General features: G+C 42.7%; 1 protein-coding gene across 1 annotated transcript; it reads right to left on the reverse strand.

Moving 5' to 3' along the window:
- Positions 1 to 1351: 1351 nt before the first annotated feature.
- LOC110496166 (fMet-Leu-Phe receptor) lies at positions 1352 to 14218 on the reverse strand. The gene is made up of 2 exons (XM_021571911.2): positions 13951 to 14218; positions 1352 to 4443 (listed from the first exon to the last, which is right to left on the reverse strand). Exon 2 carries the CDS (start codon positions 4440 to 4442, stop codon positions 3378 to 3380), a length of 1065 nt encoding a protein of 354 aa, XP_021427586.2. The 5' UTR covers position 4443; positions 13951 to 14218; the 3' UTR covers positions 1352 to 3377.
- Between the last annotated feature and the right edge of the window lie 3119 nt (positions 14219 to 17337).

The following is a 17337-nucleotide window of genomic DNA, read 5'->3' on the forward strand; positions in this document are numbered from 1 at the left end:
TGTGCAATTGGGTCCTGGACTTCCTGACGGGCTGCCCCCAAGTGGTGAAGGTAGGAAACGTCACCATTTCGCTGATCCTCAACACTGGGGACCAACAAGGGTGTGTGCTCAGCCCCCTTGTGTATTCCCTGTTCACCCATGACTGCGTGGCCATGCACGCCTCTAACTCAATCATCAAGTTTGTAGACGACACAACAGTGTTTGTAGACGACTACAGTGCCCGTTGTTACAGGAAGGCCAAAAAGATCATCAAGGACAACAACCACCTGAGCCACTGCCTGTTCACCCCGCTACCATCCAGAAGCCGAGGTCAGTACAGGTGCATCAAAGCTGGGACCGAGAGACAGAAGCTATTTTTCAATCTCAAGGCCATCAGACTGTTAAACAGGCGTCACTAACTCAGAGAGGCTGCTGCCTACATACAGACTTGAAATCATTGGCCACTTTAATAAATAGATCACCAGTCACTTTCATAATAACACTTAAATAATGTTTACATATCTTGCATTACTCATCGCATATGTATATACTGTATTTTTATACCATCTATTACATCTTGCCTATGCCGCTCAGTCATCGCTCATTAATATACTTATATGTACAGTATATATTCTTATTCCATCCCTTTAGATTTGTGTGTATTAGGTAGTTATTGTGGAATTGTTAGATTACTTGTTAGATATTACTGCACTGTCGGAACTAGAGGCACGAGCATTTTTGCTACACTCGCAATAACATCTGCTAAACATGTGTATGTGACCAATAAAATGTTATTTGATTTTCTGCTGGCCTGCCCCACCACCACAGAAAGCACTGAGCTAGGCTGAAACACCTGCATTTTGGAACTGCCTGTTTGTTTGCGGCTTTATTAACTAATATTTTTTACATTATTTGCAAACTGATATGTGACACATGTTAATGCCAAAATAACATGCAAAACAGGCAAGCCCCCCCCCTAAAAAAAACATATATAAAATATAAATATTTAAAAAAAATTGAGGCTCAAATGAGCCCCACCTGCCCTGAATGAAGAGTCGCCACTGCGTCACTTTATCTGTGGCCAATGACCTTGAACCTTCTTGAATGGGCACTTCTAATGTAAATCTATGGCAGCACCCAAGGACGCTTGAACTTTTTAACTCTCCCTGTAGATTTTCTGGCAACGTGTCCCCATGAGTGACAGAACACTAAGCAAATCACGGTGCAACTAGAGAAAATGACCAACCACTGCGCTCTGTATTTTCGGCTGGCTGGGTCTACACCACAGATAGCACTGAATTTGGCTGAAACACCTGCATTTTGGAGCTGCCTTACTCAAGAAAACAAAAAAGAGACCATGTTTGTATGTCGCTTTATTAAGTCAAGAATAATTGTAACTTTTTTTTTTTGCTGAACATGTGGGGCTCAAAGCAGGTGGGACTCCCCCCCCCCATGCCCTGAATGACGGGTTGGCACTGGACAAGATTGTAGCCTTATTAGAATCCCCTCATTTTGAAACGTAAAAACAGAACAAAAAAAATGTGACATAACAATTATGACATTCTATTTTTAGCTCATAGGGGAGCCAATACGTTGAAGTAGAATATTAAATTGGTATAATGTTGTACGTTGCATCGGAAAGTATAAGTATTTGCCATTTAATATTATTTATTTAAAAATCTGATTATTTCAAAAGGCTAGCTAGCTAGCAGTGTTTAGCCAACTTGCTAGCAAGGGAAGACAACAAGGCAAGAGAAGAACCTCTGTTTGTTCCCCCTTGTGAATGATGATCAGTGAAAAAGCAACTATAGAGGATGTGTGTTGCTGACTCATGACAAATCAAATGAATCAGACATACAGTAGGAGTTCCCTCTTCCTATAGGTCAACATGTTGGTTGAAGAATGTGATATCAGTTGGCATGGTACTTTCTCAACAATGGCAATTGGTCAATTTGTTTTACTCTCATTGATTTAAAAAATAATTTGACATTGATAAAGGGCAGAGCATCAAAAAGATGTGAGGAAGGAGGGTACGGCTGGCTGGTCTGTTCTGTTTGTTCCCATCCATTTTATGTTCCTTTCCTCCATTGTCCTGAGGGGGATTTCTGTTTCTCTGCATCCTGGACGTTCAGGCCTTTCATGAATGACAACGCTAGCTACACAGTTTCAGACAATACAGGAAAACAGTTTTGATTCTCATTGAGAATATTTATCAAAAGATAAATAGATGTCAGCTGAATTGTCTCTTTCATACTTTTTATTTCTGAAAAATATAATCAGAGAGCGGAGAAGAAGAGAGAGAAAGAGAGACAGGGAGCGAGAGAGTCATGAAGTGAGTTGAATTGTGTTTTTCATTTCTCTTCCGCTGTGAGTGTGGTGTCTTATCTGAACTGGCATCCACAGAGCTTCAGCTAAGCCTCTGTGTTCACCTCTGATACAGTTTGTCTGAAGGAGAGACCAGTCATGTGACTGAGACATGATGGAAACCGTCTGTCTAGGAGGAGCAATGTGGGGACTAAAAGAGAAACAAGCGACCACCACGCTTCCTCAAGTCAAGTTGTCCAGATCACATCCTCTTCTTCTGACTCCCTTTCACCTTTCTTCCTATTTTCTCTCAACTTTATTTCCCCCCCTTTTAATCATCAATGAGAGTGAATGAGGTGCAGTTTTGAATGGTTTTATGTGAGGTGTGATTGTTAGTTAGCCTATTGCAGATCTGGACAAATGATCCATCTACCACTATTGTCACTATGAATGCTGGATAGACCGTTAGACTGGTAGACTATACTGGCCTGTGCCCAATAAAAAAAAAACACAACCCACCACAAAGCAACAAAGACAAAGTTTGACAACCCTCCCCTATTTTGGACCACCCCCCAGTAAATTGTGAGCTGTCCCTTAAGCAACATATCAAATTGGGATAATGTTGTAGTTTACACCGGTAAGTATAAGAATATTTGCCAGGGCATTTTACACTCCTTTTTCTCCGCAATTTCGCCATTTCCAATTACAATCTTGTCTCATGGGACGGAATATGGGAATTAATATCCTCGTTTTTCCACTTTTCCAAACATGACACTTAGTAAAACATAGCATGATTGAAGTCATTTATGACTTTCCCCAGAAGTTGTATCACTTCCTCCTGATAGGTTATTTTCTAGGCACAGTTCCACTTTCTTTCTATGATTTTCATCACATAACACTTCGAAAGTGTGATAATTATTTCCTGAGGCATTTACATAAATTCACAGTTATCCTATGTCTATATGTATCCTAACTGATAAAAAATATGTCTACACAAGCTATTCAGCTATTCACTGTTTAATTAGCCTGTGATCTAATAAGGACAGTAACTCCTCCTCATACCAAATGTGCCTTCCCACAGACTTTGGCCACATTCACTCGAAACTGACATTGGCCACATTCACCATTGCAAGTCGTGATACAGAGCCAGAACTATCATCCACTGTGCGCTCGTTGGACTGAGTGTTTCGACCATCTCTGTCATCGGCTAGTGCTCTCCGGTACACCCCAGCTAAGCTCTGCCTGAATCTTGACCCTCTCATGTCCAACCCCATACAGAAGTACAGCAGCGGGTTCACACAACTGTTGAAGTAGGCAAAGCCTGTGGCCCCTGTCAGCCCCACCTTCACCACCATACTGTTGCTCTTCACCATCTTGACCAGTAGGAGACAGTGGTAGGGCGCCCAGCACAGGAAGAAAGCACAGACCAGCGATGCCAGGATACGGAGGGGACGTGACTTGCCCAACAGGCGGGTGCGTCTGATGCCTAACCCTGCTAGGATGTAGCAGCAGAGGATGATGAGGAAAGGAAGCAGGAAACCGCATAGGAAGCGCATTAGGTAGAGCGCGAGCTTAGCGCTGTTATCGCCTTTCGTTGATTCCTTGACATCTAGCGAGCACTTGCTCAGGTTGTTCTTGCCGAGGTAAACCTGGCGGTAGGCGAAGTAGGGGGCGCTCAAAATGGCCGCCACCGCCCACACGCCGGCACTCACCAGGCGGGCGGCGCAGATCGTCCTACGCCGTTTGGTAAAGACGGGGTGCCAGACGCAGAGCGTCCGGTCCATGCTGATGACAGCGAGCAGGAACACACTGCAGAACATGTTGGCATACTTGAAGAAGCCGTTGAACTTGCATAAAAAGATGCCGAACGGCCAGTAGTCGAAGAAGAGCTTCTTGGTCAGCGAGAGCACACGGCTCAGGCAGAAGATGAGGTCGGCCACGGCCAGGTTGACCAGCCACACATTGGTGACGGTGGGCTTGAGCTTGAAGCCTGCCACCCAGATGACTACAGAGTTGCCCGTGGTGCCCAGGACAATGGTCAGCGTGTAAAGGACAATGATTAAGTTGTTCATGATGGCCTCGATGTCCACCACCTTGGCTTTGTCATCTCGGGTGGCTGAGGTGACGAGGACGAATGGAAGGGTGGCGTTTGGTGTCATTCTGTAAAAAAGGGTGACAATAGTTTGAATACACAGAATGACTACCTTCTAATCTACAGTATACTTAATGGCTTCCCTCTAGATGAGTCATATTGTGTAACACTGTTTCCTCTAATGGTAGAACACTTTGTCACAGCCAGCAGCCAGTCAGTTATTATTATCAGGAAGAGGACTCATAGTCACAAATGGACAGAACTCTATAAATTCTTGATTTTAGGAATTATTCTGAACCTTCAGATGGGATATAGTGTACCAGGCATGATGTAATCTATTCATGACAGTCTATTTCTATGTCTGTGTCTGAGTCATTCTGTGTCTATGTCTGGGAATGTGTGTGTATGTATCTGGGTGAGTATGTGGCGGGGGTCTGGGACTGTGAACTACCCACAGTTTTAACCTTTTACATTTTTTTCCCCCAAAGTGCACACCACAGGAACCTGACGGCTCAAAATAATGACTGTAACGGAGTAAATGGAATGGTATCAAACACCTGTTTCATGTATTTGACACCATTCCACTCATTCCGCTCTAGACATTACCACGAGCCCGTTCTCCCTAATTAAGGTGCCGGATGGGATGGCTGGCATTTTACGGACTCCTAACCAATTGTGCTATTTTGTTAGTTTTTTCGTGTTGTTTGTAACTTATTTTTTTACTTATTTTGTACATAATGTTGCTGCTACTGTCTCTTATCACCGAAAATAACTTCTGGACATCAGAACAGCGATAACTGGAACTGGACGAAGATTTTTATTTTAACGAGTCCGACACAAAGGAATAACTTCTTTCTCAGAAACGGGCCCAAATCCCCTTCATTGCATGAAGAAAAGACGGAGAAAAAGGGGGCGGAGATCGGGCTGCCTTCTGAGAATTTGTAGGCGAGTGAGTAAACCTTCACTACCATTGGCCAACGTGCAATAATTGGAAAACAAAATGGATGATATACGATCAGGACTATCCTACAAACGGGACATTAAAAACTCGAATATCTTATTTTTCACCAAGTCGTGGCTGAACGGCAACACAGATAATATAGAGCTGGCAGGATTTTCCATGCATCGGCAGGACAGAGTAAGGTAAGTCGGGTAAGACGAGGGGCGGGGTGTGTAACAGCTGGTGCGTGATGGCAATTTTTTAATTTTTTAAAATTAATTTTTAAATAACATTTTACTCCTTTTCCTCCCCAATTTCGTGGTATTCAATTGTTTTTAGTAGCTACTATCTTGTCTCATCGCTACAACTCCCGTACAGGCTCGGGAGAGACGAAGGTTGAAAGTTATGTGTCCTCCGATACACAACCCAACCAAGCCGCACTGCTTCTTAACACAGCGCGCATCCAACCAGCCATCCAGCCAGCCGCACCAATGTGTCAGAGGAAACACTGTGCCGTGCACCTGGCAACCTTGGTTAGCGTGCACTGCGCCCGGCCTGCCACAGGAGTCACTGGTGCGCGATGAGACAAGGATATCCCTACCGGCCAAGCCCTTCCTAACTTGGACGACGCTAGGCCAATTGTGCGTCGCCCCACAGACCTCCCGGTCGCGGCCGGTTGCGACAGAGCCTGGGCGCGAACCAAAGGTCTCTGGTGGCACAGCTGGCGCTGCAGTACAGCGCCCTTAACCACTGCGCCACGCCTTTGATGGCAAATTTTAAAGAAGTCTCGAGGTATTGCTCGTCTGAGGACAGAGTACCTTATGATAAGCTGTAGACCACACTATCTACCAAGATATCTATATTATCATCTATATTATTCGTAACCGTCTATTTACCACCACAAACCGATGGTGGCACTAAGACCACACTCAACCAGCTGTATAAGGCCATAAGCAAACAATAAAATTATCATCCAGAAGCGGAGCTCATAGTAGCAGGCAAACTTAAATACATTTTACCTCATTTTTACCAACATGTCACGCTTAACCAGAGGGAAAAAACTATCGACCACCTTTACTCTACACACAGAGATGCATGCAAAGATCTCCCTCGCCGTCCATTTGGCAAATCTGACCATAATTCTATCCTTCTGCTTCCTGCTTTCAAGCAAAAACTAAAGCGGGAAGTACCAGTGACATGCTCGATACCTAAGTGGTCAGATGACGTGGATGCTACGCTACAGGACTGTTTTGTTAGCACAGACTGGAATATGTTCTGGGATACAAGAAATGGCATTGAGGAGTTTATCTCCTCAGTCATCGGCTTCATCAATAAGTGCATCGACGACGTCGTCCCCACAGTGACCGTACGTACATATCCCAACCAGAAGCCATGGGTTACAGGCAACATCTGCATCGAGCTTAAGACTAGAGCTGCCGTTTTCAAGGAGAGCGACACTAATCCGGACGCTTATAAGAAATCCTCAGACAAACCATCAAACAGGCAAAGCGCCAATACAGGATTAAGATTGAATCGTACTACACCGGCTCTGATGCTAGTCGGATATGGCAGGGCTTGAAAACTATTACGGACTACAAAGGGAAACCCAGCTGCGAGCTGCCCAATGACGCGAGCCTACCAGACGAGCTAAATGCCTTTTATGCTCGCTTCGAGGCAAGCAACACTGAAGCATACATGAGAGCACCAGCTGTTCCGGACGACTGTGTGATAACGCTCTCAGTAGCCGATGTGAGCAAGACCTTTAAACAGGTCAGCATTCACAAAGCTGCAGAGCCAGATGGATTACCAGGACGTGTACTCAAACCATGCACTGACCAACTGGCAAGTGTCTTCACTGACATTTTCAACCTCTCCCTGACCGGGTCTGTAATACCTACATGTTTCAAGCAGACCACCATAGTCCCTGTGCCCAAGGAAGCGAAGGTAACCTGCCTAAATGATTACCTCCCCATAGCACTCACATCGGTAGCTTTGAAGTGCTTTGAAAGGCTGGTCATGGCTCACATCAACAGCATCATCCCAGATACCCTAGACTGACTCCAATGCTGTTCATTGACTACAGCTCAGCATTCAACACCATAGTGTCCAGAAAGCTCCTCACTAAGCTAAGGACCCTGGGACTAAACACCTCACTCTGCAACTGGATTCTGGACTCCCTGATGGGCCTCCCCCAGGTGGTAAGTGTAGGCAACAACACATCTGCCATGCTGATCCTCAACACGGGGGATGCGTCAGGGTGCGTGTTTAGTTCCCTTTTGTACACCCTGTTCACCCACGACTGCGTGGCAAACACGACTCCAACACCACAACTGACAACACAACAGTGGTAGGCCTGATTACTGACAACGATGAGACAGCCTATAGGGAGGAGGTCAGAGATCTGGCAGTGTGGTGCCAGGACAACAACCTCTCCCTCAATGTGAGCAAGACAAAGGAGCTGATCGTGGACTACAGGGAAAAAAACAGGCCCCCATTAACATCGACGGGGCTGTAGTGGAGTGGGTCGAGTGTTTCACATTCCTTGGTGTCCACATCACCAATGAACTATCATGGTCCAAACACACCAAGACAGTCGTGAAGAGGGCACAACATGTTTTCCCCCTCAGCAGACTGAAAAGATTTGGCATGGGTCCCCAGATCCTCAAAAAGTTCTACAGTTGCACCATCGAGAGCATTCTGACTGGTTGCATCACTGCCTGGTATGGAAACTGCTCGGCATCTGACTGTAAGGCTCTACAAAGGGTAGTGCGTATGGCCCAGAACATCACTGGGGCCAAGCTTCCTGCCATCCAGGACCTATATACTAGACGGTGTCAGAGAAAAGCTTAAAAAAATGTCAAAGACTCCAGTCACCCAAGTCATAGACTGTTCTCTCTGCTACCGCATGGAAAACAATACCGGAGCGCCAAGTCTAGGACCAAAAGGCTCTGCCATGGCTGGCCTGTTCGGGTCAGGTTAACGTGGGCCACACTCCTACAGAGACACCACTCACACCCACCAGAGAGGGAGAGATCGAGAGGTATGGAGGTGGGGGTTTTATGACACCTCATGCCCATAGTAAATCTTAAGGCAGCAGACAAAATCCCTTTGTCCTCTGACTGTGGAGGAATGGAATGTAGGATGGGCCTATGGAGAACCTACCTCAGAACAGTAACATGCAATAAATGGTCTTTTGGACAATGTGTTTCGTCAACCAAAATGGTGGAAAATGATAGATGGAATACGAAAAGGAATGTTGTTTTGTTATGCTATTAAAAGTTAAATGATGACGTTATAACAAAAACATTGTAACTTGAAGAGTTTTCACAATATGTGCCTGATGTTTGCATGCTGTACGTTGTGTGGAAAATGTCCAGATCAAATAGAATGTTTTTGTAAAGATGAAATGTGAAGTTAGTGTTCTAAATTGGATCTGAGTAAAATCCAGACCTTGCCTCGTAACTAGCGACGCCCAGAGAACTTGCCATAAAGACGGAGATCTTCAACACGTAATTATTTAATTATATTCTGACCCATAAGAGCGGCAGTTCGGGGTAAGGTAGGGCTAAACTAAGCATAGTTTACAAATGTACCCAAGTGTGCTTTTCTCTCTTTTTCTCTCTCTTTTTAAATCCCCATTTTGTGTAACACGTGTCATATTGTGTTGGCCCGCTAGGGACCTGTTTCATTATACTAAGTTCTAATCAATATCCTAGACTGTGTGTTTGTGTATCGTATATTATCATTTTAGCTTGTTAGAAAATAAATAATCAACTCATAAATAATCAACTATTGTACGGACATATTTAGTGGGTCTCGGGTTTGTGCTGATTCCCAGATTATGCGATGTTCAGGACGAGACTGTAGAGAAAATGTATTAATTAGCAACTGTTGTAAAATAGATATTCTGATATTATTTTAGTTAATTTAGGAAATAGAAACTCAATAAAACCAAACTTTCCCATGGTGCCCCAGGTTACGGAGTTAATAATTACCTGATTAATTTAATCACATAATTATAAACAGTTAATCAATTGATGAACAGCAGTCATCACATTAATCAATGCTAAGTCCCGACAGCTCCTTAACAGCTTCAACTTACAAGCCACAAGACTGACAACAATTAATGAAATGGCCACCCGGACTATTTACATTGACTCCCCCCATTTGTTTTTACACGCTGCTACTCGCTATTTATTATCTATGCATAGTCACTTTAACCTTACCTACATGTTCAAATTACCTCGACTAACCTGTGCCCCCGCACACTGACTTGGTACCGGTACCCCCTGTACATAGCCTCGTTATTGTTATTTAATTGTGTCACTTTTGATTCTTTTTTTTTACATTAGTTTATTTGGTAAATATTTTCTTAACTTTTTCTGGAACTGCATTGTTGGTTAAGTAAGCATTTCACGGTAAGGTCTACACCTGTTCGGCGCATGTGACAGATAAAGTTTGATTTGATTTGATTTGACCAACCTCCTGTGGTGCACACTCACACACTATACAATTCATTGGATATTGACATACTCTCTGCATTCCACCTAAAACACATCAGTCCAACAAGGAACGTGTAAGAACATGATTGCCATCCTGATCCTCTTAGCATACAGTATCTCCATTTCCTTTCCAGAGGCATGCATAGACAGGAATCGTATAATGGTTTTGGCTTATAACTAGTGGTGGTCATGAAATTTCATCAGCCGGTGATTGTCAAGCAAATAATTACCGGTCTCACGGTAAGTGAGCGTTAATTAACAAACACATTTTGCATCTCCTGGCTTCCACACAGTATAGCATACACCTTCACAATAAATCCAGGATTTACTTTAGACAGGTCTAAAGAAACATGATATGGAGAAAATGTCATCTATTTCAGAAGAACAGAATAGCATACTCTGAGTTGTCCTTATGTTAGGTCCTGATCAGGCTATGCCATATGGCTGTGGGCTATGGTAGTTAATTTAGCAGACAAGATTTGCTTAGAATACCATGGCATTATTTTATAGTATTATATAGTATAAAGAATACAATGGAACAAAGCTGAATAAAATAGAAAGGATATTTTCTCCAAACAATTTGAGGGAGTGCGCACATGTGGCAATTCTGTGTTGAGTGGTTAACAAAGATAAAGGCCATCCTATATGCTTCATTTAGAGTTATTTATGTAACTTTAGTTGCGATACAAATGTTGGGGTATATGTTTTGATTTTTAATACATTCCAAGGCTGATGAGACTCTAATGATGATTTGAAAGAAGTCATATTAAAGGCATGAGCTCTGCTTTATTTTTTTGTGCAGGCTGTACACACTTCATCAGTCTCTCATTCACAATTTGACAAGCACTTGCTTCGAATTTCCCAGTGGCATCCCCTTTGTTTGACCATAATGCCCCCTAAAATAATCCAGACATTTTGCAGCCAGCGGCTGTTCTGCCCTTAGGCTGAACACGATAATTGTTATTCCCTTCTCCCTGCGTGCTTCGTGCTCTGAAGCACCTCTCACTCGTATTGGCTCTCAGTCACGTGATCTGGTCTTTCTCACAGGTTGAAAGACAGACACATCCGGGTGACAACTGCATGTGTCCTCATCCAATTCCGAGGCACATATTAAAGATTTTGGAAGAATTTACTTGCCGTCAGCCAACAAGATGAGTAAACCTAAAGAACAGCAAAATCTCTAGCCTATGTCAATCCACTATCCCCCATAGTACAAAAGTTGACCTATTCTATTCTGTGCGAGAAATAAATATTCCAAACATAGTCTGGGACAGCTGTGCAATGAGATGGATTCCAAATTAATACAACTGCTAGCATGAAAAAAAAAAAAACGCAATGAAGCTTATGCAACAGAACAGAACGTTCAGCTTAAAATGTTGATAAACTATTTGTGCAGCAATGCACAAATGCCAGTAGGCTACAAACCGAATGTTCCATTAGCTGGAAAACACCATTATCAAAAGTGAAGGAAATGGGATTACGCATGTAATGCTTCTATTATAAAGGTGCATTTTAATGGTGAAAATGATCTTCCCCAAACTTGAAACTCACTCACTGCGTATGTAATCCAGTTAGAATCTACAGTTATATGGCCACTTTAGTTGTGATGCAAACCTTGTCAAAACATATAGGCCGACTATGATTTGAAAAAGTCGCAAAAAAAAGGTATGCATTGTTTGCCTTATGCAGGGCATCTTTCACAAGTGATAATATTTAATTCAATTTTTACCCCTTTTTTTCCCCAATTTCGTGGTATCCAATTGTGGTAGTAGCTACTATCTTGTCTCATCGCTACAACTCCCGTACGGGCTCGGGAGAGACGAAGGTTGAAAGTCATGCGTCCTCCGATACACAACCCAACCAAGCTGCTTCTTAACACAGCGCACATCCAACCCGGAAGCCAGCCGCACCAATGCGCCGGAGGAAACACCGTGCACCTGGCCACCTTGGTTAGCGTACACTGCGCCCAGCCTGCCACAGGAGTCGCTGGTGCGCGATGAGACAAGGACACCCCTACCGACCAAGCCCTCCCTAACCCGGGCGACGCTAGGCCAATTGTGCGTCGCCCCACGGACCTCCTGGTCGCGGCCGGTTACGACAGAGCCTGGGCGCGAACCCAGGGACTCAGTACAGCGCCCTTAACCACAGCGCCACCCGGGAGGCCCACCAACACACTATTCTTAATTGAATCTTGCCTTTACATATACTAAATAATATCTGTGAAATTTGTTTTGATTTGGAATGGGCCATTATCATGCACCTGTCTTGAAACAGGGGCAGGGGAAAAAATACATATTTAATATATGCACTTAAATAGTGAATGGAGGACGCTTTTCCCAAGGTTCATTTTCATGCCAGCCAGGTGGCTATACTCGTGCTGTAAAGAGAAGCAAGGTGCTTAATATTAGGAAAGTTGAGAAATAAATATAGTAGGCCTAGCTGATGGGATCCTCTTCTTTTTAGTAGAGGCCATCACTCTGTTTTCTCACGCAATTACATAGCCTATAGAAATGAGCTCATGGGCTCTCATGAAGTGTTTGAGTAGATTTTTCGATTACATTTGCATTGATCTCAGAGTGACAGTAGAGTGGTGAGTACCAGGCAGTTAGCAAGTTTGGTAGACTACTAATGACCATCAGCAGCAACAGAGCTTGGAGAAGCCGAATTACCGTAACTTCACATGGAATTTGAATTTGACTGCCTCCATGACTCGTGACCGCTGGTGTGGCGGTAACAGCCGTGATGTGACCAGTCTCTTTGGATCATAGCCGTGGGAAGTAGGGGTGCTGAGGGTGTTGCAGCTCCACTAGTGGTGAGATAGTAAGACTGCAGAAGAGCTGAATATTCCAATCAGTGAGCATTGCATTTGGAAAGTATTCAGACCCTTTCACTTTTTCCACATTTTGTTATGCTACAGCCTTATTCTAAAATGGATTCAATTGTTTTTATCCTCATCAATCAAATCACAATACTCCATAATGACAAAGCAAAAACAGGTTTTTAGAAATGTTTTGAAATGTATAAAAGCAAAAAAACACCTTTACATAAGTATTCAGACTCTACTCATATACTTTCCGAATGCACTGTATACAGTATATATATATTCCCATCAGTGAGCCAACAGTAAAACAAACATAGTCCTGTTGTCTGGCAACCAATACGCTTCCAGTCTATATAAGGGATGGGGTTTACCTAGGAGCAAGACAATTAGGAATGTGTTGTTGTGCCATGAGCCAAGGACTCAATCCACCTCTCGTACAGTTTTGTGTTGTTTTATGAGCAGAGGCTTCTTTGATATGACGCTAATATGATTTGAATCGCCCTAAATTCTTGTGTTGTCATAAAGCTGGCTCTCTGCACTAGGTCAAAATCAATATTGACAGGCTACATTCATTGTTTGTTCTTTATCAGTTTGAGGATGTATTTCATTCATGTAAATACACCTTACAAAGTCAAATCCGATCACTATTTCTGTTTGATTTCTTTATTGTCAAGATAAAGAATTATGTCTTATTGTTAGATGTGGCTGACAGATGCTGTTCGCCCCTTGCTCGTTAACGTAGAAGAAACTTTGTTTCCAATGACTTACTATTTGTTCCTGGCTAAATTAAGTTTCAATAAACGCTGCAAAACAAACGTCCATATCTAGCCTAGACTTTCCTCAATATTTTCATCTACAGTAGTTATATATATATATATATCAGTGGCTAATCATTATTCATCTTGTTGGCAACTCAATTTGAGCTGGCATTTGATGATATTGCAATGGAAAGCAATGGACACAGATTAAGGGTAACATATCTTCTTCATATAGTCCCTGACGGATGATCTGTATATATTCAGCTAACTATCCACAGAATCTCATCATTTGTCCAGAATAGGCTATAGCATGCTACAACTACGTACGTGTACAGCTTGAGTGGCCAGTATTGATAGTCAGAAGACAGAGTTGCTTCATGTCAAAAGAGTTTAGGTGGTCTCTAACTAAATCGAACCGATCGTCTCTTGATAGTCAGAACACCTAGAGAATATTCTCTCCTGCATTTGAAAATATCCAAATAAAGTGATTTAAGAAACTAAATGAAAAGTGAAGCCAAACAACGCTTGTTGTTATTCATACCGATAATGCTTACCTATGAGCTGAGATGCTTCAGTAGTAGCTGTCCAGCATGTTTAGCTTCAGGGGTTGAACAAAGCGTGGAGGTTCATAGTTCTAAGCTGTGTGTCTTAGATTTACAGATAGGTTTGTGTCCCTACAATCCTCACGATCTTCTCTGTCTTTCCCGTGTCTGTGTGAGTGTGTCTGTGTGTGCATGTCTAAATGATGTGGCCCCCAACCACAAGTCATTGTGCCGCTTGGGTGAAAAGGCCACAGAGAAGTGAACTTCCTGCCTCTCGCTCTCTCTTTCTCACGCTCCATCTCTTTTGCTCCCATCCCCTATCTCCCACCTCCTCTCTCTGCTCACACAGATACAAGGGGCAAGAGTTGTAAGGGGGTGTGCACTACTGACCATGCCTTACTCGATCGTTGGACACTCTTCCCTGGAGTCCTAGAGTGTCCACTTCCTGCATGTATTCTCAATTTTTAGCCAACAGACCCAGAACGAGATGAATGCCTCAATAGAATTAGGACTTTATGATGAATGAGGGTGTAGTTAGTAGCTTATTAAGTCAAGATGAGGGCTTTTTCATGATGGCATCTCAATCTCAAAGTATCTAAATGCATCATTCAATCACAATGTTTTGTTTTACTGCAGATTTTAGTTAGAGTTACAGTACATCACTCTCCAAATGTACCAATAGCTGTCTTACTGCATGTACTGCACGACTGTATACAGAGCTTTATAAAAGCTATCTGCGGGATGCCTCAGGCCCCTGATAGTTTTGGTGGCTCCTACATGGGGATGTTGCACTCTGGTGGCAGACTGTGTCAAGTCATCACGAGTATAGAGTATCTCAGAAGCATTACACAATAAACACAGTCTTTTTCTGTCTCTATGTTTATTTGAAGTGTATTGTTACTGTGGAAGGCACCTCAACAACATCACAGATTGCGTTCACCATTTTTCTGTTGAAAGGTCAGTTTCTCCCTAATTGTGCGTACTGTACTTCTTAACTTGTACACACTTAGACTTACTCACAATTTTACTGACATTTTACTGATAACATATTATTTAATTTATAAATGTGATTATTTCACAGCTAATCATCTTCAAAATCACTTAAACTTCAAGTTTACTGTCTCAGTTTAGCTTGGCACTAAATAAGCAGCCTATTTGGCATTGACAAATAAATATAATCTTAGCGACTGTTCAAACAATAAATCAAAGAAGATCAGTGGCGATTTTAGCATGTAAATCTTGGTGGGGCAAACTTAACGTCACTATTTCTTTGTATGCATGCCAGCAAAGCCATTACACAACACAACACTAAACAATACATGAATTGCACTATAACGGTGACAAACAATGCCCACAAGCTGTTAGGGCCTACATAAAGCTGTCCCAACAGCAGAGCTTTCTTTTCAGCACCATGGAGTGAATCCTCACCACCGCTACACCTGGCTATCAGCGAAGCCTTGTCTGACAGTGAAACAGTTAATTCAGCCTCATTTATTGCCTTTTTAAAAAACATTGCTGATATGGCTGACAAATGTGGTTTCTACTGACAATTAAGTTGTACAAACTATGGCATAAGGGAACAATGAGCGGATAAGAAGCAATCCGTAGTTTTGATTAAGACATTAACGAGCTAATACGGACGTAGTCAATATAACTATTTGTTCAGCACTTTTGAAATGTACAGCGACAGAATTCAGAACATGGGCCATTCTTACAATATACTCTCTGTACACCAAGTCAGAACAGTAGGATAAATAAAGGGGACATATAAGCAGACAATGAAAGCTCTTACAATATTTTCGATGATGATGTTTCTCTAAAACAGGCTATAGGCTAAATGTGCACCACCAAGTCAGAACAGTAGGCTAAGTTATGAAGGGGAAAGGGACCACATTATTAGTGTGAGGCACATGGGCTTTAGCCTATAGCTTACTACACAACATACACTTAGTATTACTTTCTAAACTACAGTATACACATCTCCCTGGCATATTACATAATTTATGCAGCAGCCTACAATACATTTTTGGACTCACCGTGTTGTGCTGTGCTCACCTGAACAGGAATGTTGCGCTGGCAGTCCTTCTTGTGGGCAAATTTTGTAATGAAACGTTGTCATCAAAATCTGGCTCTGGATTTGTGGTGCTTTCAAGACAACTGGGAACTCTGAAAAAAACAATGTTGAATCATGACGTCAGTGATCTTCAGGTCGGAGCTCTAGAGTGAGGCCTGAGTTCTCGACTTGGAATTCCGAGTTGGATGACCATTCAAACATCGAGTTTCCAGCTGTTTTGCCTACGGCAGAAGTCATGCTGGAATAACAGCATGGCCTATGTGTTCAACCTTTTCTGGCCCATGATGTTGCGTGGGAATGTTTATCCTGTTAAGCTTGGAAAAGAGACTCTTAAACACAGACTTAGACCACACACCCTCACCACCGAATAGCAGGTATGTCACGCCCTGGCCATAGAGAGGCTTTTATTCTCTATTTTGGTTAGGCCAGGGTGTGACTAGGGTGGGCATTCTATGTTCATTTTCTATGTTTTGTATTTCTTTGTTGTTGGCCCGGGTGTGGTTCCCACATGGTTTTTGTGGGTAGTTGTTTTCTGTTTTGTGTCTTTCTGCACCTGACAGGACTGTTTCGGTTTTTGTTCGTTCTCTTTGTTATTTTTGTTATTTCAGTGTTCATTTCAAATAAAGTATGAACAAATAAAGTATGTCCTCTCCTTCCAACAGCCATTACAAGGTAGTGGAAGAAAAATAGCGATCACTTTGCAACACTTGCAGTCAGCCACTGATTCTGTCCAAACCATTCATTTCTGAATTTGCGATTTCCAACTGGTTGTGTAATGTTAATATCCAATGGCTGATGAGCACTGATACGTTTTATCTATCATTTCTATTCATATGACAAGGCTTGAAAAGGATTTGCCGACGTGATTCATGATGATGACTGCTCTTCTAGCTTGCTAGCTTAGATTATCAAAGCTGTGGTAAATATAACATGATTTGACATAATTTTATCTGTGGCCAATGACCTTGAGCCTTCTGGGATGGGCACTTATAATGTAAATCTATGACAGTACTCAAGGGGGCTTGAACTATCTAGCTCTCCCTGTAGATTTTGTGGTGACATAGTGTCCCTATGAGTGGCAGAACACTGAGCCAATCACGGCGCAACTAGAGAAGATTACCAACCCCTAAGGCTCAGTGTTTTCCACTGGCTGCCTCTCCACCACAGAAAGCACTGAGCTAGGCTGAAACGCCTGCATTTTGGAGATGCCTTACGCAAGAGTGCAACAAAGAGAACATGTTTGTTTGTATGCCGCTTTATTAACTCAATAATAATAATTTTGAAATATAATATTAATGCCAAAATAGCATGCAAAACAGGCAACA

The sequence above is a fragment of the Oncorhynchus mykiss genome, chromosome 18 (assembly GCF_013265735.2).
Source record: "Oncorhynchus mykiss isolate Arlee chromosome 18, USDA_OmykA_1.1, whole genome shotgun sequence".
NCBI lineage: Eukaryota > Metazoa > Chordata > Actinopteri > Salmoniformes > Salmonidae > Oncorhynchus > Oncorhynchus mykiss.

Coding starts and splice junctions, on each gene's coding strand:
- LOC110496166 (XM_021571911.2), bottom strand. CDS start 4,442: ATGACACCAAACGCCACCCTTCCATTCGTCCTCGTCACCTCAGCCACC.